Source organism: Pezoporus flaviventris, unplaced genomic scaffold (genome assembly GCF_033815535.1).
Source record: "Pezoporus flaviventris isolate CSIRO_AGI_PZ_B2104156 unplaced genomic scaffold, CSIRO_AGI_Pfla_v1 ptg000083l, whole genome shotgun sequence".
NCBI classification, from domain to species: Eukaryota; Metazoa; Chordata; class Aves; order Psittaciformes; family Psittacidae; genus Pezoporus; species Pezoporus flaviventris.
The window spans coordinates 11,608,374-11,633,633 of record NW_026892631.1 but is presented as its reverse complement, the minus strand read 5'-3'; the positions used below and the strand labels follow the sequence as shown (position 1 = coordinate 11,633,633).

Here is a 25,260-nt window from a genome sequence, read left to right as displayed (position 1 = left end):
GAGCAGCAGTAACTTGACACATTTCATGCATAATTCATTTGCTAGGCAATACCTTCTTTTGCAGGTTCGCACAATTAAAAGCTCTGCAATATATCCTAAATGAGCTATACCGACCCATAAACAGGTTATTTCAGTGAAGACAGCTGTTAGGTTAGACTTTCTTCCTTCTTGTGAAAAAATCAAGTACTCCAGGCTCAATGTTTTATTTTTCCAGCAGCCCTTTTGATGGGAGGTTAAAAAGAACACAATGGGAGGTTAAAAAGAACACAATACTACTGCATGAATCAGTGACATAATTAGAAGTACCAAAGAGTGTCCAAACAGCCTCCTTCCTCCTTCCAATAAACAGAAACAAAACAGAATGCTTACTTCTCTTCCATGTACAGCTCGGGCCTCCGACAAAGAAGATTGCTAACGTAAGACTGATCTTCCTTGTTCATGAACTCAGGAAGAGGATCAGATAAAGGGCTCCAGTAACAGTCTTCACTGAGGGAATGGAGAAGTATTTGGGCTAGCTGTTTGGCTGCAGTCTAGAGAGCAGTGAACAGTACAGAAAAAGACACATCAATGAAGTCTTCTCCAACACAGACGTTTCACCACTCCCCACGTTATACCTTGGGAAGGAGATGTACCAATAACATCACATCACCACTTTTCAGAAAGCCAGAGTAGCTAAAAATGCTGCTAAAACATCTACAGCAGTGGCAATTTCTTCCCTCCTATGGAAGGGCCAGCCTCCTGCATCTACGTGGTCTTGTTGTAATGCTGTATGGAAGAAATACCCAACAGGCCTGACAGCAAGAGACCCTTTGGTAAATGAAGACAACTGATTGTCTCAGCAGTGCTTGTGGCAATCTCACAAATGCCACAAATACAATATTACAGTACGATGGCACTCAGCCTCAGAATTTTGTATGCAAGTCTCAGCCAAGAGGCTACTTTTGTATTAGGTTTACAAGATCAACACTTTATCTGTCAGTATTGCTCTTCCTGCAGCCTTCTATAGCTTCACCTTGGTACAGCTTCTCTCTTTTGCTTGCGATAACAAAGGGAGCAGAGAAGAGGGTTCGTAACTGTATGTCAGACAGCAACATCACATACACGTTACTGACCATTAAGTGGTCAAGGATCCTTAAACACTTGCCTTCTTTGGATTTTGTCCTTGTCCCCCACCCAACAAGCCTCTGATTTTTTTGCACTGTAAGTAGATGAACAAGCACACAAGCACAGAGACATCAAAATGGATGCTATCTGGTGTGAATTCTAAGCAGCGCAGCACTCTAAGTTGTACAGTAAATACTGTACTGAACAGAGGCAGGCTGAAGTATCTGTCCTGGTACTTGTAAATACTATTTTGGAACTTCTCTGACTACTGCATATGTATTTTATATGCAATTTACATTTAGAGATACATTATGAGGCCACCAAGAGTAATTTTTCTTTTAAATAGCAGGATAGGTAAAACCGATAAACTGAATTACTACTCCACTTGAGTTATGGCATCTATATAAACCATACTGAGCTTAAAATTCCTATTATTAGACTCAGAAAAATAACTTAGCTTGATGAAAGGCTCTTTACTTTCCTCTACCTCACCACACATTCACTGCATTAGCCTAAACTGCAACCGCAGTAGCACGTGCTGTTTCTTAAAACACCAGAAAAGGAGGTTTCATAGAGGTGCCTAACAAACAGCAAAGCAATCTGTATGTACGATGGTGCCTCAAAGAAACACTGCCACACACAGCTCCTTGGAAATCCCAAGACCTTCCATGCGCTCCTACCAGCAAGTTAGAGAAAGCCGCCTGTTTCTAACTAGGCTTTTCTATGCTTTTTATAGCAAGTAACCATGAGCAAAATGGCCTAGGGCCTTGCAACATTAGCCAGTACCATTTTATCATCTCAGTGTGTAATTATTTAGTCAGTTTTACCCCGAGGAGCTAACTCTCCTATATTTTTTCCTACAGTCTTAAAGGGAAGGGAAAAATTACATGCCAGCAACAGGAAGATCTCTCCTGGTTCACACAGAAGTAGGAGTACAGTTTGCGATAAACCTTTCAAAAGGCAAGCACTAAATACTTCTAGTGTCTTGGATTTTACCATACAGTACAGTAGCTGTGTAAATTAGCTTCGCTCTTGTTTTGAATAAAACCAAACAAACCAGAACAGGCCAAGACTCTGATTTACGTTATTACTGCCTTTGGCTAAAAAAAAAACATCATTATGCTTGAAGAACACTGTGATCCCACAAATTAGATTAAAAAAAAAAACAAACCATGTGTTTCATGCTTGGAAAACTTGTTTAATTAAGCACGTTCCTCTCTTTGCCCTCTTGACAGCTCTTTAAAAATAAGTAAGAAAATAAAAATGCTACTTCCAGTAAGATGGAAATCCCAGCAAAATTTATTGGATGATAACCTTCAGATATCCCCTTAGGAATAAATCCCCTGTGAGTGTTGCAAAGCTCTTCCCAGTTGCACAGGGAGAGTATCTGAGTGTCACGTTCTGTCATGGTATAGGAAAAGCAGATGGTTAGTCTCATTTCAGCAAAATGATAAAACAGGCGAGCAAGAAAACCCCCTGAACCTGATCTCAATCTGGAAAAGGATGCAGCCATTGGAGTGTTACTATTTAAGTCACCTCTTCCCTGCATAAACTTCCACACACATCTGTAGTCTGAATTAGGCATATAACACGGTCCCAAGGCAATGAGAAGATTAATTTTCAGAACAGAAAGTCCAAACCACGCAGGTCTGAGGAACCTAGGCAAGAAAGCACCCAGGATATTGTTTCTGCTTGCACCTTCAATTTAGCTCTACACTTATACGTGAGTTAAACACACAGTCAGTGCATCCATTGGAACCCAGCAATCTCCAAAATGCTATGCAAACCCATGCCCACCTCCCTTGCCAAACTTCCCAGGAATGACACAAAACACAAAGCTGAAGCAAGCACAAAACAAGTTCAGCTGAATCAATATCAGTGCTTTTAGGGCTGAAAAATTTTCATTCATGCTCTCAAGGCTCCTATTCTCCATGCTGTTGACCTCCTCACCTCCTGAGTAACTTCAGCACAAGATCTCTTAAAGGGGAGACAGGGAAGAACCAGTTAAACGTCTAAGTTAAACAGGCACATAAATAGCTTTTCCCATTATTTCTTTATGAAAGGCACTCAGGATAACAGAACGCAGCACGCCAACATCAACAAAACATTAAAATCACTCTGTACTGTATTGAAGGGAGTTTCACAGAAAGAACACCAAAACACTTGAGTCTTAAATAGCACTGCTTCTTGCAAGAGCCAGAAGTACTTGATGCTTCTACATGCACACTGAGAAAGGTATGCACGCACACACTGAAAAGCAAGAAAGAAAACAAGACGCAATCACCTGAAGACAGCACTGTCAAACTAAATACATCCCTATTTCTACCAGGGCTAGAAAACACACTTAAAAAAAATCCCAAACCTAAAAGTAACCAAGTCTGAAGGCTCCGAGGTTCCAACTGGGCAGGTCTAGGTCACTTCCAAAAAACCCCAAACAAAAGGCAGCAATCAATCGAGTGAGGACAAATCCATTTTACATTTTTGTTCTACTAGACTGCTCAATAAACAGAGAGAACCCTTACACAGGGCATTATCCCATCCTCCCAGCTCCCATCCCCTTACCATTTTAAAGGTCTGCGTAGCTTTTGTTTCCACCGTCCGTAGTATTTCTCGCAGAATCCTCATTCCTTTCACAATATTTCTATGGGGAAGACAAAAAAAAAAAAATAATTGTAAAAAAAAAAAAATCCCCAAAACACACCTTGGCACACTGGAGACAAAATATTTTTATGATTTGCCAAAGCCTGACAACAAACTTGACATTCAAACAAACCCATGAAACAATCGCTGAGTGTGCATAGCGAGACAAGTCACTCTGAGGCACAGATAGGACAATGGCACTGAGTGAGGCAGCGACTGTAGCATGCCTACTCCAGATGGCTTCCTAAGAGAAGATCACATTCACATTTGACGAACAGAGGGGACATTTGGAAGCCTTTCGTAGCTCATATTTATAAAGCAGATGCTTCTTCTTAAAAGCATCCACATTTCCTCTTCATACACACAGATTGCACTTGTTTGAATTACATTGAGCTTACGTGATGCTTTTAAATGACGATTCCTTTGAGGTGGTGCTTAAATGCCTTGTGTCTGATGGTCCAGACACATGATGAAATTACAGTGGTTTACACAGTTTATTATCAGACAGCTAAGTTGCACTAACTGTCTTCAAGCACAGCCTGATGGGCAATAAAAGAGGGTTAGCATACCAGTTGCCAAATGGTATCTTACTCATATGACTGAGCACCAAGAGAGATTCGGAAAGGACATGCTAGCTAGATACTTGCAGTCTGTAAGTTCTTCAAGGCTAAGGACATGGCCCTACCACCACAGTAACTACAAAAAAGTTCAGTGCACTTTCATTCTAGGGTGGAAGCTACTCACAGAAAATACAAGCTATCAAGAAAAGGAGCAGTGCTGTACTGAAATAAAGACAACCAGACAAGCACTTGCACCGGTACACTGACTGCCATTTCACAGAATCATAGAATCATAGAATATTTAAGGTTGGAAAGGACCTTAAGATCATCAAGTTCCAACCCCCCTGCCATGGGCAGGGACACCTCACACTAAACCATCTCACCCAAGGCCTCCTCCAACCTGGCCTTGAACACTGCCAGGGATGGACCATTCACAACCTCCCTGGGCAACCCATTCCAGTGCCTCGCCACCCTAACAGGAAAGAACTTCTTCCTTATATCTAATCTAAACTTCCCCTGTTTAAGTTTGAACCCATTACCCCTTGTCCTGCCACTACAGTCTCTAATGAAGAGTCCCTCCCCAGCACCCCTATAGGCCCCCTTCAGATACTGGCAGGCTGCTCTGAGGTCTCCACGCAGCCTTCTCTTCTCCAGCCTGAACAGCCCCAACTTTCTCAGCCTATCTTCATACGGGAGGTGCTCCAGTCCCCTGATCATCCTCATTGCCCTTCTCTGGACCTGTTCCAACAGTTCCATGTCCTTTTTATGTTGAGGACACCAGAACTGCACACAATGCTCCAGGTGAGGTCTCACAAGAGCAGAGTAGAGGGGCAGGATCACCTCCTTCGACCTGCTGGTCATGCTCCTTTTGATGCGGCCCAGGATACGGCAGGTTTTCTTCAGTTTTCACTTCAGCTTATTCCAGGAGAATTTTCTGTGCAGACAAAACCTAGTTCTCATAAAACAGTAACAAAGAGAAGCCATACACCTTAACAACCTCTTCTGTCAATCTGATTAAACCTTGAAGTAGGACAGACTGCGCTTGTGTCCAGGTAAATGCAAACCTTCTTGGCACTCCAGATGTGAGCATGAATATTGGCCGCATAAGATGCCACCCTCAAGCTTATGGTCACCAAGTCACAGAATGCAAATGCATGTGGCTTACTTCCAGTCAGTATTCATCTCCAAATTTCAAGCTCTGAAGCAATCTGAAGATTACCTAATTATGACCAATCTACAGACAAGCAACAAAGTAAGGCAAGAGAAGGAACACCGCAGATTTGCCTCTGTAGAGAAAGTCAGATGCTGTCTTTTTCCTTCCACTTTCCTCTAAGTAAAAGATGTGCTTTGAATTTATCAAGGGAAAAAAAACTCAAGGAAGTTTTTGTAAATTGGACTTCAATGCTTTATCAAGCTCTCCGATTACACGGCCAAGACATGAGGTGCGTTTCTGTGGGTCTAGGAAAGAATATACCCGCAATGATGCAGTTCTGGACCTTAAACTGAGGAAAACCATAAAGCACAAGGCAATACTTACACACGACTAGTCACACCAAATCCAACAGAGTCATTCACATGCTATGTACTATCAGAGAGTCAAAATCAGCAAATTTCCCCACCTAAACAAAATGCCTCTGCCCAACTGCTCTGTCAGTTCCTCAAAACTACTGGCATTTCATGCGCTTCCTTGGGCTCCTTAAGAGGCTGGACAAAAGAGATAGAGTGTATAACAGTTCTACGTTTTCAAAAATGCATACATTTTGATTTCTTGTTAGGATAATGGTATTTGTCTTAATAAGGTGTCAATGAACTCCATTAACTAGCATCAGAAAGACTAGTGATCCCTCGCAAAGCCAATTAATTCCACGTTTGGCACACACTTCAAAGACAAAATCCAAGGAAAGGTGCTTAAAAGGGACAGCTTTGTTCCTAGAGAACTGAAGCATCATTTCAGTTACACTTTGTAGAGACAAGGCCATAAACCAAGTTAAGCTCCATGGCAGAAACACCCTGCTCTGGGGGCAAGGGGAAAGGAAGAGGAAGGAATATTGACACACTGAAGTGAATGAAAGAATAAACAGAAAATTGCCACCCATCTGCAAGAAATCAGAGTTGAAACCATGAGCCACATGAGAGGTGCCTAGAACACCTTCAACAGGAGGTGGCATTTCAAAATGGGCAGGACTCATCACCTCGCAGACAGCAATTGTGTGGTCAGCTTGTCTCAGAGAGCACCTGCTTTACGCTCTGAGATCTCCACTTAAACATGCAACGCACCCATCAACAATACCTGTTCTACAGGACCCAGGATTTGGTTTGGCAGCTTTTCTATTGTGAACTTCATAGAACATTATTGGGCTGTGACAGGAGAGAGATCACACCTGCCAGCAGTCCGCAAACAAACCTCACTAAGGGAGTTTGTCTTTCCAGTCTACTGTTCCAAGCCAGAAGGCCATCTGAGCACACATTTCATATTAAGCACATGAATTGCTCTACCCATAATAAGGAACTTACTGTTCCATTAATAGATGTCCTTCATATACTAAATGTGCACTTTCTTAAATTAGGACCTGAAGAAGTTAAAAAAATAGGAGTATTTGAACAGAAATATGTGTACATAGATTAGTGGATGAGGATCCAAACCTAAACCCTCTGGAAATCCATTGTGAATCCATTTGATCTTGTCTAGATCAGAAACTAAGCAATCTTGAGCTCTGCAGGACTTGGATACAAGACTATCTGTAAATCTCAGGTAGTGTTGCCTCAAGCCAGAGCATCACAAGTGACCATCAAATCATGGAAATTAAATGAGTTGAAAGAGTCCATAGGCCCCTATTGCACTGCTAAGACACCAGAAAAAGAAATAAGGAAGAACAGGATGTGAAAAGCACATGGGCATTAAACTGCCTTGGTTTTAGCCACGAAAGTGCCAAGAGAGGCATTAAAATAAAAAGAAACAAATGCCATTTAGGATTCAATTACAGCTAATCTAATAAAGAGGAACACAACAAATTGTGGGCACAAACTGTGACAAAGAGGCCTGTCGGTCTGGCTTGGCATAAAAATGTGTTTTGTTTGTACGAGTACCCTGCTAATACAGGGTAATTAATTACCAGTCCATGAATCAAAGCAGTCATATCACATTTATGGCATGTTGTTCAGTTAACTACAAACAATTTTAAGGTAAGAGCAAATAAATACATTGTTTTCCATACAAACTGCTGGGGAAAAATATTAATAGTGAACCAGAGTGGACCATGGTGACGGAGGTGTGCAAAGACAGTCCCCCAACAACATGGGCACTAGAGCATCATGCTCCTCTCCTTATCCATTAACAGTGAGCCACTAACAGATGGAGGAGACCATTTGTGAGATGACGACGTGGCAGTCTGCAGAGCCACCTCTCCAGAAGAAAGCAGTACCTGAAGCCCCCAAACAGCAGCAGCATCACTGCCTCTGCCCAGCTCCTTTTGGCCAGGTTTCTAAAAAAATCCACGCTCTGTCCTTACAAAGCTGTTCATGCATAGGCACAAAACACACCTGAAGAAGTAAGCCTCAGATTCTCAGCCTCCTATGAATGAAGACACAAGACATTAACTACAAGGCCTATTACGGTGTCCTAATGGCAGCCTAACAGAAGTAGGGTACTCAATAAAAACCCCTCAACAAACCCAATACAAAACAGAAGCATAGCACTTATCTAGATCCATCCAGCAGGCAATAAGACTCACTTCTCCAAAATCACCAGCCACAACATCCTGGGATAAGGTCCTAGATTGTGGGACTGAAAGGAGAAACCACAAGAAAGCCCACACATTCCTCAGAAGAGATGAACAGGCTGGCAGAGGCCATCCTGTCTGCCTCTGTACATCAGATTCTACTGTAAAAGAACATACGTATGAAGTTACTCTTTCAGAAAGTGCCCTTGCAACAGAAGCCCACAAAATTTGAAAGAGGGACCTGAGCACTTTAGAAAACTGATAGGAGAGGAGAAGAGAAAGAATTCTGTAAGCTTTCCCTACTAGGCATTTTCATCAGGGTTTTCCAAAGTAATTCAGGTCCTCACTTGAGGAATCAGAAGGAAATCCAATTTCTAGTAAGTGTTTAAGTATTTGTTTTTCAGAAATTCATCTTCTTCTAAAGTGTCCCATCCAGAGCTTCCAAACCCAACCACATCCTCTAGAAAGCTCCGAGTTTGTTTTGCCTGTGGAACCTCACACGTCCTTCAAGTGCCATTAAGAGAACAGCATGAATAAAACCATTACTTCACATGGCTGAAGCCTGTTTGCCCTAAGAAAACACTAAGAGCATCTTGCCCAAAGCCCCCATAACAGTGTAAAGTAATAATACCTGTTCAATACTCTGAAAGGAAAGGCAGTAAGAAATGAGCCTAATCTTCACACATCCACATCAGAGAAAATAGACCACCGGTTGCCTCCTATAGTATGACAACATCTGCCTGCCTACATTTTGCTATTCTGCATCCGCAGCATCAGCATCACTCACTGAAGAAATAAAATACCTTTTCTTTGGGATGCATTAAGGCAAACAACTGCAGGAAATGTGTCTTCAGCCACACAGCATTTTTAAGTAAACATATTATTAAAAGCATCTGGGACTTCCACAGCTGCAGGGATTGCTGGTCCTTAGAGCTGGCAGCTCAATATTTGAAAGGGAAACCAGACCTTTGTTTTGTACTGCTTTCCTTCCACTGCACACTGCAAGAGAAAAGGGCATCCCTGCCTGTGATCTGAGAAGAGCTTGCCTGTTCCTCAGCAGGAACAACAGCATGACAATACCACTCGCATCCCTCAGTTTTTCTACCTGGTAAGAGAAGAATAAAGCAATCACTGTTTCTTCTGTACACATGTGCTGCTAGGGAAGGACACCCCACCTGACAGGACTTACTGCTGACAGCCTGAGCATTCCTCATCCAAACCTTATTTCCTACTTGAATATGCTGGAAGCAGTAAGAACAAAAGTGTTTCTTTGAGCTGTTCAACATCAGGTGGAGAAATTTATTATACTCAGGAAGCATCCTAAAAAGCTTCTTCCCTCTTCCCTGCTCTTTCCTTAATATATCCCAATGCTACTTATGCCCTCTCGTGGCAGAAATCACACATTAATACCAGCTGGGGGGGGCAGAGACAAGCTGCAGAGTCCCACCAGCCTCCTTCCCCCCACACTGAACCTTTCATTTCCCTGGCTGGTGTTTCTCACTTGCACTAGAGGAGGTGAGGAGCGCGTGGGACTCCATGCCCATTCCTGCCACGGGAGCTCCATCACACCAACTGGGATGCTCTTTCATCAGAGACAGCTAGAGAGAACATTTTACTGCTATCGCAGCAATTCAGCTTATAATCAAAGTGCTGCTTAATTCACACATCTATTCTGATTCCAAAACGTTTTCCTGTGCGAGTTTTGTTGGGGTTTTTGAAGGCTGTCATTAAAATAACATAAGAAGGGAGCAAGCAGGGCCCACAGTAATAGCTTAAACAATACACTGGATATATTGAACTGAAGAAGACTGCATTTTAAATGTTGCTGAATAAAATGAACATGAGTTTGATATTCAAAAGGTGCCATATGTTCTAAACGAGATTTTATTACACAGTTAATGAGTTTACTGGCAAGACCCGAGCTTTCTGTTCACCGTGAGAATGGCAGAAGACTAGGAAAGTACACTGTGCCACAGCTGGTCAACGACCAGCTCACCTGGGAAAACCACATACCCAACCCCTACTGACAAGATGATACTGCTACTATGCCTTACACTTACAAGGCCATTTCTTTACACTTAAGCTTGTAACGACCTGGGTCATGTCATGCCATTTGGGCTTGGTGTGTTTGTAAGCCTTTAGGTTAAACAAGGCCCACCTCTCATGGATATGCTTATGAGTACAGCTTCACTGTGCATGCAGGCTTTTAATGAAAGAATGGGGAACAGAGGCTGTTGGCAGCTGCATTTAAATGTATTGTTGGGGGATTAAAAAATTTAGCAAAAAAGCCCTAAAAAAAAAAAAAAAGTGAAAAAAAAGTGTCAATTTTTCTATAGAAGAATTTAAACATATTTTTGCTGGGATTTCCCCCCCCTAGTTTTCTTCCTTTCAACCTCCCCTCACTTACTGCTTCCTTCTCCACTTTACACAGCAGGAAGAGGAGAAGTTATGAAAATGAGATAATATTTCTGACTGGGGATGAAGGTAAAGTACCCAGCCAAAATAAATTCTTTCAATATGGCTTGCTTATAGTTTATGAAGTTTTGACCAGCAATATCAGCCAGAGCCATGAGAAATTCAGTATCAGATTCCTTGAGAACAAATGGGATAATATGGTACAGGAAGAGCATAAGGGAAGGATGGATTCTTATGAGTACTGTTTACATATATTGAAGAGACACTCTCCCTACGTGGCAATCTCTCCATCAGCTAAATACAGTTGATTATGCTTTGAAGACATGTCCTGCTTTAGGCAACTGTGCCCTCACTGATGCCTTTACTGTTGCTCTTGAGAAGGTTTTCCTCAGCTGAAATGCACTGTAGGCTTGCAGATGGCAACTCCTCCTCCCCTACCAAGGTTCACTGGGAGCTGTATTTCAGAGGCATAACACATACCCTGGAGCAGCATTGCTCTCACATGTATTCTCTCTAGTAAAGCCACACAGATTTGGGGTATTGATCAGGACATTTAAGACCTTAAACAAACAAAAGAAAGAAACTACCCTTAAGACTTCACTGAGCTCTAAACCAGGCCCTGTGGCTGAATATGTTAAAAGCAGGCAGCAGTGTAAAACTCGCTCTTCAGTCAAACCCCCCCCATCTCCACAGGGAACAGAGCTGAGTCAAGACAAAAACATTGTTCTGCTCCACCCTACTGTGGGTCTGGAAAAACAAGGTTTAGCACTCTTAAGAGAGGCAGACAAGGACAAATGGCATAGGAGAGAGGGAAGGACACTGAAGGGATGTGAGGTGAGCCAGCTGCAAAAACATCACAACAGAACACATACGAAGAAATAAGCCTTCATCTATTCTGAGACAGAACATGCAAAATGATCTATTTTTCTTAACATCTGCATCCACCTACCCCTTCTTTAAATGAGTCACGTAGGCACTCTGTAGAGCTGCTTCCAGGAAGTAGGAAAGTTCAAACTCGGAGTAAGTCACATTGCTGCCCTTGATACTCCTTGAGTGCGTGTTGTTTAAGGTCTGTGAGGGGAGGAAAGAAATACCCAGGGTTACAGACAGCTGTTTAAACCAGTCAGTTCCTCATGAGCCAGAGACATCTTCAACAGTAAAATGTGAGCTTCTGCCATCAGATTCCTCCTCAGGCTGCTTGAAAACTTACCTTCACCAGCTAGTGAAAACCCTTTCAAAGTCAACCAAAATAAACCATACAGTGACTTCCATTAAATATCCTGCATGCAATATGGTATTTGAAACACCATCCCTCATCACTTCCCAACCTTTAATAAAATAGACAGCTACACATTAATGCCAAGGGCTTCAGAAGTACTACTCTAACCACACAGATCCAGCATCCCACACAGTTTGAGTAGGTATGTCTGTCTTAACAGAGCTTAAATATTACAAGTTAGTGGGCTACCAGGAGTCCTGATGGAAGGATCTTAGGCTTTCTTCTGTCTGTGCTCTCAAACCTTTCCTGATTTTGCTTCCTTACTGGTAAGGTAAGCCCTGTGCGGACTCTCCAAAGAAGAGTTTTTTACATCCAGGACTGGAGGAGGCCTATGGACTTTTTTATGGGCATCTCCCAGTGTTGCTGCATCCTTGTCTCTGTGCCCAAAAGATGAATGAATTACAGTTCAAAATCCTTCCCTTCTTTGCAGACACATGCTGTTGATAAAAAACATTTACAGTGTCCAATACTGGCAGGAACTCATCCTTCCAAAAGGGAAGGTCAGTACTTAATTTTAAATAAAAAAGCAATCCAGCTTTTTCTGACAAAGAAACACACGGGACTATTTGTTAGCTGCCGTTCTTAATGAATTTATACATGCACCAAGCTCTATTTATTTGTTTTTTCTTAGATTAAAACCTGCAACAGATACCTTCACACCTTTGCTGCTGAGAATAGCATTAAAATCGCATCAGAAGGTCAAAGGCCATTAAGCTACAGAAGAACAAGTAACATGTATTGCCATCAGTGCTGCTGGTGTCCAGCGTAACACGTGGCAAAGGAATGGCATGGAAGTGTATGGTGTGCTCTGTTAAACTCAGCTAGGTGGAGTTTCAGAGATAGAGACCACTAAGCATGTACCAGCAAATCAGGGGCATGTATTAAAGTTCCATGGAGGGCTCACAGTACGCATCTTACTCAGCATCCTAGCCAACCATTGACTATAAGCAGTTACTTGCTACCAATGAGCTAGGTTCTTCCAGTTTCACTTGGAGAAGGTGAAGTACTAGCAATTAAAGTGCTATGGCTGACCCAAAAAGGTTACTTGCAGCCTGTTAGGGATCTCAATACTGTGTATCATTTACATGGCAGGTATGATCTTGAATTCCTTCGTGCTAGCACTTGCTATGCAAAGTTGTAGTGCCCAAGAGCTAAACTGGAGGTACAACTCGTGCATTTCTGAAATATTTAGTGCTTTACCACAGGCAAAACTAGTTTCCAGACCTCATTCTCAAGGAAAACAAGCAGACACCAGATAAACTGCTGTTTTGCAACTGATTATACCGAGACACCTCACTCCTTCCAACTTGTTCCCATCTTCCTTGATGTCACTCGCATTTCCCCATCGTTTTTGCTGCCACAACCCCAAAATTCCACCCAGACCACCAGTTAACACCCTTCTTACACACTTCTTCTCACCTTTTCAAGCTCCTGCAAGTACACCTGGGCAACGACACACGCTGTCTCAAAGCAAGCCATGACCTCCTCCTCCCTTTCACACAGCCGAGCACGCGAGGCAATCGAGTTGGTTGAGCGCTCCAGCGACAGACCTGCAAAATGGTAACACCTTCTTTAACCAGAGCCCATCAACAGCAGCACGGCCGTGCTATTCCTTCATTTACTATCTGATAGGAAAGCTTTTCCATAGGTGGGTTTCCCCCTTGTTTTAGGGACTTTCAGGAAAAGATGCCTGGGGAAATGTAATTCCTACACATGCAAGGCAATTTTATCATGCTTCTCTAACACAGTGCCAGATGCTTTATGAAGAAAGGATTTACAGTTGCTCTGGTAGGGATGAGCAAGCAGGGAAATTAAGGCCTATATTTCTAAAGACACCTATAGGCTTTGGGTGCTGAAACAGCCCTTGTGTTGAAGAAATACCCTGGCACTAGATTGGATAATTTCTAAGCATCCATTACTCCAAGTGAAGCTTTCAATAAACAGCAGTTTTGAGGGGAGGAAAAAAAAAATAATCCAAAACAAAAAACTGGAAAATGATCCCAAAGCAAAGTCAGAGAATTTGAGGCTCCACTTGGAAAATCCTAGCACATGCACACTGCACATGGACACACAGCAAGCTCTTGGCAAGGCACAAGAGAGCCTTAACCACAAGATCACTCCCTTTTCCAAAGAAATTACAAAGCCCTGGGGTTTTTACTACTAAAATTCTTTCTGGCATCATCATCATCCAACCCAACTTCCAAACAAAACCAAGGTCAATTGAAGACCCACAACTACTGTCCCACACGGAAATCCTTCAAAAAATTACCAGATCCTTGTCTGGCACCACACTATGGCATCCTTTATACCTCTGAATCTATGTGGAGAGGCTACACATCCACATACCCATTTCACTCTGATCCATGTCTATACATATGCTGCACTGGATCTCTACGGTACATGACTGCTTGGCAATGCAGGTCTTCTGCACCTGCACTGATGCTCAAGTAGCCCCACACAGGTTGTAAGGAGTTCAGCACATGCTTCCCAGTAACAACATTCCCTAATACCAGTGAAAAATGTACACGATGTAACACAGAATCCGAGTGCTCCCAACAGATCCACAGAGGTAACAAAAGATGAGAGCTCAGCTGTGGGGACAGCCCCTCCAAGGAAGTGATTGAGACTGCTGCAGCATATGGCAAAGGATTTTGCTCCATGTGAGGAGCCATGGCATGTACCAGGAGCCACGCTTTCCTGGCCCCAGAATCATGGGGGGCACAACACCACAGCACAGTTCACTTCAGGAGCCTGACAGCAAGCTGCTATGAGGCAGCAATGGGGAGCCAGGTTTCCTCATGATGAATGATGCGGGATAAGCACTGATGCTGGAGGATGTGGTTCCTAGGCAGTCTTAGCTTTGTTTACTTCTCATGTTCAATGTTTGTGTTTTGTCCCCTTGGTTACTCTTCTAGGACAGTTCCCCTGTCTCACACTGTACATTTTAGGCAGACACGAGCAGTCAGTTCAGTGGCCTGAGAAGATGCCACATTGGTGCGAGCTCAGAAGGTGGCTCCTCGCTCCTCTCTCAAGTCAAAGCGCACAGCACATTCCCTCAAGGACTTAAACCTTGAAGGAACACACGTCAGTACCTTTCACCTTTGAAAATCCTGGCCAGAACAGAGCAAGAGGAATGCATTTACTCCAAACTGACAGTGTAGGGGGGACAGGCACGATGACCATTTTGCTGTTTTTAACCAGCACCCATTCTGTGTTCTCTCCTTTCTACTCACATACACCTTGTACAGCATCCAACATACAGAATATTTTTGTCTTCTAGACCATCTGTGAAGTTGCTTTGCTATTATTTCAAAGCTTCCATTTCCTGTTACTCCTGATACGATGGAATGAAGGAGAAAAGAGTACATTGACTATACAGCGAAAGAAACCACCTGGTGCTGAAGCCAGAACAATCAGCCTACAGGTATTCTTCTTAGAGTCTTTGTCTCAGTTTTATCTAACTCTGAATTTCTAGTCATTGCCCTCGATTTAAAATAAATTTTAACAAGTGGTGGCATTGCAGAGTCACCATTCCCGTAAGTACAAAGTGGTGCTGAGGGCCCTGAAAGAAACCCAGTACAATCCACTGACATTCATACACATGCAGCATATAATCAAGCTGCAAGAACCATCCCAGCACAGTCTGTATGCGGGTGGTTATCGTGGGAGATGTCACACACAGAGAACGGGCTGATAAAAAGCCATTTACATACATGCTACAGCCCACTGCAAGAAGCTACTATCTCTAAGCTCTGATGTGGGGGAAGAAGGCAAGTAGCCTTTGCCAGCACCAAGCACTGACAACAAGCGTTCCCATCCGTGCAGTCAGGAAAACAGAGCTGGGGTTGATCACAGGCAGGGGAACGAATGCCTCCAAAAAGGGTTCTTGCCACTGTTAAGTACAGAGCAATATACGGTGTATTAAAACAGATTGGGTGCTACACTGCACACTTCTTTCTACTTGTAAAGGGCATATAGTGTGACATTAGTCATGGCTCTTTCTGCTACTGCCATATGCACTGACCTGATGTCATCAGATACAAGATCTTCCACAGAATCCAAACACAGCTATTCTTCCCTACCACAGAAATGCAACGAAAATGGAAGTTAGAGCAAGCAGACTCCAACCCCAGCAGACCAAGTGAAAAGCAGAAGAATAACAACAGAAGTTCCCTACTCTTGCAAGCACCAGTTCAGTTCTCACAGAGCAAAGCCCCAACAATTACAGATTTGCTTTAGGTGCAGTTGGGCAACACCATTTACAAGCCCTCCACTCCCGAGATCACAAGTCCCCTAACTCCTCTCCATCCCCAAGTTGGCAGCACAGAAAAAACTTTGCATCCCAACATACATTTTAAATTCAACTCTACTCCCCAAAATGTCAAAAGCCACGAAAGAGCATGCTACTTCCACACTGGATTTAGCAAGGGAAGTGTTGCTCTTGCTAAGACAGAATGAGCTTCCGAGTAAAGCGTAAAGCAGTATGTTTTCTTGATAACTTGTTAAGGTAAGGGGACTTGGTTATTTTTCACAACCAGTTATTGTGAGATAATAGCAACTTACAGCTATGCTGAGATTTTCCTCATATGAATTGGGTGCCCAAGTTTAAATATATACATACATATATACATACATACTATAAGAACATTTTATGTAGTGAAGATGCAGATTTCTGACGGAGTGTGGCCCAAGCTCAAGATTTAGAGAGACATGCTTCCAGATTATCCTTTTAAAAGGACACACTCTCTCTACCCACTTCAGAGGCAGTAACTTTCTATGTATAGAACCACTGCTTTTCTTTCCTGCATAAAGATAGAGCTTCCATTCACTTCCTCCGGTTCTCCCAAAGATTAACCTCTGGCTCTTGATTCCTCCATAATCTTTGTCCCTTCTTCTCACCTTCTAAAGCTAATCTGCATTTATGTCAGGAAAAAAAACAAACCCATAAGGTTTGTAAGAAGTGTCACTGAATTTGGTCTTCCTAGAGCTGAAACACACTGCTTGCACTTACGGAAACCTGAAAGAAGAGGTTTTATGAAGACTTATTTCCACTTCCATCTCACTCAGTCCTTGGAAAGGGAAGACATCACATCATGTAGCTCCAGTGCTCTGAGGCGATGCTATTACCAGAACTGGAACACAAATGTGCACACGGACACGCAGTATCAGGTCTCAGCAAGATAAATGAGACAAAAATTCATGCTGGAAGGGATCCTAGGAGATCCATGGTCCACCATCCTGTTTAAAGCAGGGCCAGCTCAGGGCATTACCCAGCCTGGTCTTGAAAGCCTCAGCATATAAATGGAGATTGCACAACCACCAGGGAGAAAATAAGACTAAGGTGGCACCTTCTTTTCCTCTGTTAATGAACTAGTTCATCAAATAGCAGCAGTCCTGCTTCCAAGTAGGAGGAATATACCAATCCACTCACAGGTTCTCTTCATTCTCCTTTTTTACCCAGACCTCAAGCCTCCTGTATTTGCAGAAACTTGCACAGCTGGGGAATGGTGAGTTCATAGGTGCAACAATCCAGGGTCAACAGCAGCACGCTACTTTCACCAACAAGTGATAGCCTGCAGCTGCTAAAGCCCTATAACCCAGGAGCATCAGAGCTAGCTGGCAACCTAAGGAAGAAATCAAAGAAACACAAAACCACACCAAGCTGCGTTGTGTCCAGGTGCTACACCCACACTGAACACAGCTATGGCAACTTGAAGCAAAAGACATCTTAAGCTGGAACTTGCAGCACTATCAAAAGCATCAGCCCCAGTCTCCAGAGCAAGGTTACAGCACCTATGCTCTTGTGCCACCCAGACAGCCCACCCTGGCCAGTGTGCTGCTAAGCTAAGTGCATGCAATCGTTTTACTCTAGCAACAGGAAGATAAGTAAGGCAACTGCTGCAAGGAAACTGGTTGTGTGCACATTCTCACTCCATGGCAAAAAACACATCACTCCGGGTAGGTGTCCCCAAGGGGAGGGTGCACTTCATCTCTAGCACATGGCCTTAACGCCTAGTTCAGGAGCATGGCTCTAAAAAGAATCTGTTAGCATTGAAACAAGGCTATTTTTCAGACTAGCTGACTAATCAAAGATCAGCAGAATACTAACCATTTTTCAAAGGTAAAATCCAAAAGCACAACCAAACCATTTTAGAGATGGCATTACGACCAGCCTGGCCCCTCAGCTAAAGCTTGAATTTAAGAGCGCAGCCCTCAATCAAACTATCACATTACAACGTCTTAGAAAGCAACAAGCCAAAGCAGCAGCCAGGATTAGGTTGACATAGGCAAGACCCAGCACTACAAGTTATTTCTGCCACAATTCACAGCGGTTTAAATAATCCACATCATGGGTCTTGACATCCATCTCCGCAGCAATTATGATTTTGCAGCAGGATTTATGTGGAATGCAAACAGAAGAAGAGGGATAAGAAAGGCCTACAAGCCTTTGTTTCTGAACATATTCATTCATACTGCACCACATGAATGGCGAAGAGGAAGAACTTAGGTGGAGAAACATCTTTCATCATTGCTTCTTATTGTACAGGATTATCATATACTCACACCAATCTGCCATAATTTGGAGATATTTTTCATGTAAGAGTCTCAAAGGCAGAAAATTCCAGTAACCTTAAATAAAATTACCCGAAGGCCTTTCTGTCCCTAAAATGGGAACAGAGCCTGAAAATTTATGTAACTTGTGCAAGGCTCCTTTGAAGTTGCAGCAAAGCAGAACTCAAGACCCCTACTCCCAGCCTTCCCCTAGATGCAATAAACCAATGCCAACAACGTTACTCCAATTACTTTTAAGTTCAGAACTCTACCTGGTTACACTTGTCATTACAGCTAAAGCTGACTGTTAAAGGGGCAGCCTTTTGACTTGAGTGGCTGTGAACCAGATGGTAGTAAGCACTCTCTGAGATGCAGCCTCAGTCCCCTACCCCTGATCAACGCTGTGTGGGCTCTGCATCACGCTGCGCATCTTACCGCACAGCGGAAATCAGCAACCTTAACCCAAAGATGCTCATTTTCCTGAGCATATCAAGACCAGCTGCCTGTCAATTGACTGCTCTTAAGCTTAATGGCAAATCTTTGAGCCTCAGGTTTAATGTTAATATGGTGATCTCCAAACATTTTGATATACTCCTATGAGTAAAAACAAAATAGATTCAGGACCATGCACAACCATATAGTTACATACACACTGCTTTACAGTGTGTTTACTATATATTTATGTGCTTATTTTGTCAGAGATACCTTCTAGGTAGCATGCTACTGACAGCCATCTGTCACCACAGAAAGGCCTGCAAATTCAGAACACTCGATGCTTTGTAAAAGCAAGAGGCATAATTCATCTTTGACAACTTCTCTAAGCATTTTGCCAACAGATAACCAGTGATCTCTGGTGTGGTACAGAGCTTTTCCATGGTCACTCACCATCTCATTACAAAGTATTGCAAAGATTCTATTCACAAATCTTGTGTTTATAACACTAACCCCATTAATGACATCCTACAGCCCTTTGTGTGCTTCTGGGTCCCACTTTGCTGCTAAGTAGTTCTTGGTGTATTTCCTTATTGAACCAGAATACAGCAAACTCCTTAAGCTAAGTTAGAAGCATCTGTACTATCGTGCAACTGCAGAGCAAACCTCATATGCTGTTTGCACACATGCTAAGAGTACCTGCAATTGTGTGGAGAAAGGAGTGGAAGACTAACAACACTTTACTATCACAGAAACCCAATCACATCAACAAAAAGAACACTACGTTATTCTCTTCTTCCACTTTCCAAACTCCAGTTACTTACATTCAGTGGCCTGCAGCTAACTCTCCTCATAAACCTAAAGTCGCTCCCATGCTGCTTCTGTGCAGAGCAGATTGGGCTAAATAAACTATTTCCAAAATGCACAGAGGAAAAGAAGTAAACTGTCTGATCCAACAGCAGAGAAGAGCCCATGGAGTGCAACAGCAAAGCCTAAATGTACACCAAGAATGCCAAGGCTGGGCTTGACAACCCTTTCACATTCAAGCCAGAAAGCACTGGCAACGAAGCACACAATTCACCAACATGGGAGTTTCTAAGTAATCACTGTTATAACATAAGAGCTACTCCAAACTCTCCAATTTCTGTTGTGAAAACCCAGATAAGATGTACTAACACTAGGCCCTTTTATCAAGACATCAGCCCCTACAAACTGGGGCTTTCACCTACCAGACAGGTACTGCGATGCCAACATGAATCAACAGCATGCTTCCTGTCCAGCTGTCAGAACTGTGAAAACCAGCACTTTGAAGTGCATAGCAGGTAGAGAACAAAGTGCCTTTCTGATGGGGATTAACATTTAAAAGATGCAGCTTTTATCAAGCAAAAGTGAAAACGGGTTCTGCCAACAAAATCACCCTCAGTTAGTTTTAACGCTGCATTGCATCATACATCCTTGTGGCTGGGACTCAGTTCTTCCAATAGCCAGGCAGAAAACTAGTTTTACTATGTAGGCTCTGTTTAAAGGAACCCATTTCCCCACAGATCTCCATGCTCAGAAAGATGAATCTGACCCCTTTTTAGTCATCAGAGAAGGATTCCAACAAAAGAATTTGTGCCCTGCCCCTGACAGACCCTTAGAAAAAGGCAAACGCATTTCTTCTTCCATTGCACTTCTACTTGGTCACAGCAGAAGCTGAGAAGTTGAAAGTAGCCTCACTCAGTCGCTGCCAGTAGAAGAAACAGACGATAAGGAATAGGAGGACAGTGTATCATCTCAAAAACAACACACAGGTTAACACAGCTACAAGGCTAACACAGTGTCAATTATCCTCACAAAGCCCATTATCGCCCAAGATCAATATCGTTGTATGAAAAAAGTGAAAGCAAAGGTTTAGGTAATTTCTGCCCTCAATTTTCACCCAAACCTATGTTTTTCTCATCTTAGCTTTGTGTCCAGCATAATTGTGGCTCTTCACAATCAAGAAACTTTCCTAAAGACTGTAAGAATGCTGGTGTTGTCTTTGGAAAAGACTTAGCTACCCTCCTAACACTGCAAGATGTTTAAGCGCCTCAGCCATCTTTATTGCTTCCAAGGTGGGCAGGTTCCAGACAGGGGTGAACCGGGACCCCAGGGAATTCAGCACCCTTTAAAATAACAACCCTCCTGGTATAAACAGGATTATTAGGATAGAAAAGATTTAGACTCTTGAGTAAAAACCTACAGTAAGCATGCCATGATGTCAGCTGTGCCTAAACAACATCATAATTGATGATGAAACTAATGGGGAGAGATAAAGAGAGTTCAGGCTCTTAAGGGTTTTCTTCTCTGCCCCTTTTTACCTATTGCCCATTTCTGCTAAATGGGTACGTGATTGCATGTTGCCCTCATGCCGGTCAGTACTAGCAATGCAGGCACAATGAAAACTCAGCTTTTGGAAGGGAGGCTCTGTTGTGCTGAAGGAAGGGAGGAAGAGCTGGGTTCCCTCTTTTTTCACTCCTAGCAGATCTGGATATTTTCCATGTAGCTATTTTCCATGTAATCAAGTCAGAATTATTATTCTGAACAATAATACAGAAATAGACCATCTTTATCTTGACGTGGAACTACAACATGCTTTCACTTCTCCCCATCCCCCCCCCTTAATGCCCAGAGGATAAATAAATAAAATTACTTATGTGAACACGGAATAAAACACCATCAACCTTCCATTAATCCATTTCCTACACTTGTCCCAGTTGACAAGACAAGGTATATCCTTACACAGTAAGATCCCCTCACACTATCTCTTTCTTGGTATTATAGCGAAGTTTTCTTAGAGAACTTCAAGAAGCCTTAAAATCCAGCCCGTAGAAAAGATCCCAAGCACAAAAGTATGCATAACCCCAGGGAGGGGATTTTGGCATCCAGGAGGCAGGAGGTATTCCAAACACACATCTGGAAAAAGGATAACGCACCTTGCAAAATGTTATGCTCTCTGAAGTGAGGAGCAGGCTCACAAAGCGCACACACAGCCTGTTAACAGGTTCATAAAACATGACCTCAATTAAAAATGCTTCCTGCAAAAAGAAGTTAAAAGTTTCATGTTCCAAAGAAAACAAAATGAAATCAATTACGACCCTGCAAAGCTACACAATGCTTCCAAACTCATTTATCTGTACTTGAAATTGTTCAAACTGCTGCCGATTCCACACAGTATGCATTCCAGTCCACCCAATAGTCTTGCTACTGTCATTTCACTTACCATAAGCTATGTGGACAAAAATCTCATCCCAGAGAAGCTAACTGGAAACTCTGCTTTCAGGACTCTATTTCAAAGTATGGCTGCTTAAGTTAAGCCCATAACACACACTAAGCCATTAGCATTACTCTAATGGAATATACCTTTGCACTATGGGATCAGTAGCATTTAGTTAAAGTAACTACCTTAGGATCCAAAATACAAGTTTGATGAAATACTTAAATTAGTCCTTAAAACAGAGATGCTCTCTTTCAGGGAGGACAAAACCAATCCCCATCTTTCAAGTTCTCTCCAATAATTTAGTTCAGTGATTAGCTTTTCAGAGGTGATGAACCAACAAAGTTTTGACTAAATCAAACCAATCGGGAAAGCTTATTTATCCCATTTAATTCTATACATTAAAAAAATGCACACATGACAAGAAACTTAGCAGCTTTAACACTTACCAGAAACACTGAGCAAGTGAAACTGATTTAACTGAAAAGAATTGCTAATCAAATTCTTTAAAGAAGAGGAAAAAATAGATTTATCAGAACTTAGTTTTGAAATAAAGCTATCTTTTAACTGCATACTTTATTCTCATTTCCAAAGAAGTGCAGCTGAGCACAAATCTCACCTAGGAAATCAACCATCACATAGAAAACCGTATTAGAAAAATCACACACAAGCAGATACCAAAATGAAAGACTCCAATGAAGTGTATTAACAAGTGGGCGATACACGCTTTGACTAGCTAGTACGAACAACTTTAATACCAGACGTATGTTTACTGAATGCAAACCTGCAAGTTGTTAACAGTTCTGCAAACCAACAAAGTAAGAATTAATGAAGTGGCACAAGCATAAAGGAAGTTTCAAGTAGATTAATCAAATTTTGAGGCTTCGGTTGGTCAGTTTAAAATCATGACTAAAACCAAGCAGGCAGCCAGTGCTCAAACCACTTAAGGTCAGTCAGGTTTATCTGTTCATTATCTCTGTGTGATATCAGCATTTTCCTTTCAGTACACCAGCAGAACCTCCAAACAACCACTTCCAGCATTACAAGCCCAAGACAAAGATTTCACACGGGGAGCAAGCAGAACAATTTACTTCAAGCAATAGTGACGTCCTTATCATTAGAGTTTTGAAAGATACAATCACAAAAGAAACAGGAAAACACATGAGCTCAGTCACCTGTCCTAAAAATGAACCAAAACCCTCCTAAAAAAACATAAACTGGACTGAACCCAGAACCCTGGGTGCAGGCTTCAGGCTGTTTATCAAGCTCAGGAAAAACCTTCACATGGTGGATTTAGGGTTTTGCTTTCAGCAATAGCATTCACAGCTCTTAGGAGGGCTCTAAAGACTAGGGTCTCAATCCAGCAGAGTTTGTCCCATGATCTTAACAGGTTTTTCTGCTAGTGTTACACTACAGATCTTAAATGGCTTTAAATGGATTTAAGAACAAAATAAAGATTGCTCTGAGCCACTGAACTAACAAAGACTCAAGTCACAGAAGTACAAGGAAACGTTTGTTAGAACAAAACGCAGACTATGATCAAAGCTTCTTACAGGTGGCATTACCTTGCTCTCTTCCACATGGATTTTTCTCTAATCTAAAGAGGCTGAGCTCACACTGCAGTCTTTTGATATAACAATTCTCTTTTCTAAAGTTCAGAAGGAAAACAAAATGAACAAAAGCAACCCCCCCCAAAAAAAAAACAAAAAACCAAAACCACCACCAAATAAAAACCAATCAAATACACTTTTAGCAACAAATTTACAAGGGACTCATCTCACCCATCTTTAGACACCCACAAGTTAGTCTGCAGCTTCCTCTCACAGTCACAAAAGAGGAGGCTGTATTGTACGACACTGTTATACTTCATGTCAAAAACCACCTGAGGAGGTGACGAATCGCCCCAGAATGGCCAGCTTCTGACTGTACAGAGAGTTTAGACTGGAGCTGCACAAATTAAACCCACCCTGAGCTGAAAAAAGGCCAACAACAACACAAACATCACTGCAGGATGGACTGGTAGAAAAGGGCAAACTACTACAGAGGCATCTGAGCCGAGCTCCAAATGAAGCTGGCTCTAGCCAATGAGTCAGCTTCATCTGGAGCTCAGCTCAGATGCCTCTATACAAATGCCTGTAATATGGGGAATAAACAAGAGGAATGAGAGATGTGTGCATAGCTGCAGGGATATGATATCATTGGTATCACAGAAACATGGTGGGATGGCTCCTATGACTGGAGTGTTGGAATGGAAGGTTACAGGCTCTTTAGAAAAGACAGGCAGGGAGAGGGAGTTGCTCTTTATGTTAGGGATAGGCTGGAGAGTATGGAACTCTGCCTGGGGACAGGTGAGCAGTCCACAGAGAGTTTGTGGGTCAGGGTTAAAGGGAGAACAGCGATGGGAGACATTACTGAGGGGATATGTCACAGACCGCCTGATCAAGGAGAACCTGTGGGTGAAGCACTCTATAGACAGATGGGAACAGCCTCACGCTCGCAGGCCCTTGTTCTCATGGGAGACTTCAACCACCCTGACATCTGTTGGAAGGAGGGTACAGCCCGGCACAAGCAATCCAGGAGGTTCCTCAACTGCGTGGAAGCCGCCAGTGTGTGCTCGCAGCCCAGAAAGCCAGCCGTATCCTGGGCTGCATCAAAAGGAGTGTGACCAGCAGGTCAAAGGAGGTGATCCTCCCCCTTTGCTCTTATGAGACCTCACCTGGAGCATTGTGTGCAGTTCTGGTCTCCTCAACATAAAAAGGACATGGAACTGTTGGAACAAGTCCAGAGGAGGCCACGAGGACGATCAGGGGACTGGAGCACCTCTTGTATGAAGACAGGCTGAGGAAGTTGGGGCTGTTCAGCCTGGAGAAGAGAAGGCTGCGTGGAGACCTCAGAGCAGCTTCCAGTATCTGAAGGGGGCCTATAGGGATGCTGGAGAGGGACTCTTCATTAGGGACTGTAGTGGTAGGACAAGGGGTAACAGGTTAAAACTTAAACAGGGGAAGTTTACATTGGATATAAGGAGGAAATTCTTTCCTGTGAGGGTGGTGAGGCACTGGAATGGGTTGCCCAAGGAAGTTGTGAATGCTCCATCCCTGGAGGTGTTCAAGGCCAGGCTGGACAGAGCCTTGGGTGAGATGGTTTAGTGTGAGGTGTCCCTGCCCATGGGAGGGGGGTTGGAACTTGATGATCTTAAGGTCCTTTCCAACCCTAACTATTCTATGATTCTTTGACAAAAAGAAGCAGTGGGAGTATTAAAGCTTTAACTCACTAGAAAACCAGACAGATACCATCTGCAACCCTGTCATCACTGCACAGATT

The 25,260-nt window shown here is 42.8% G+C and overlaps 1 protein-coding gene across 7 annotated transcripts in view; it reads right to left on the bottom strand.

The window, feature by feature from the left end:
• TTC7A (tetratricopeptide repeat domain 7A) overlaps positions 1–25,260 on the bottom strand; it is a 171,010-nt gene that overhangs the window by 138,120 nt on the left and 7,630 nt on the right. For 6 of the 7 annotated variants that reach the window (XR_009747200.1, XR_009747199.1, XM_061475309.1 and 3 more), the window contains 4 exons: positions 13,137–13,267; positions 11,388–11,509; positions 3,667–3,745; positions 370–530 (listed from right to left, as the gene is read on the bottom strand). Coding sequence is in view for 5 of the 7 variants with exons in the window: in XM_061475309.1 (XP_061331293.1) it covers positions 370–530; positions 3,667–3,745; positions 11,388–11,509; positions 13,137–13,267 (493 nt within the window). In the remaining 2 variants the exon portion in view is untranslated. Of the gene's footprint in view, positions 1–369; positions 531–3,666; positions 3,746–4,142; positions 4,259–11,387; positions 11,510–13,136; positions 13,268–25,260 lie in introns of those variants that run through there. The other variant, XM_061475314.1, reaches the window with a different exon arrangement.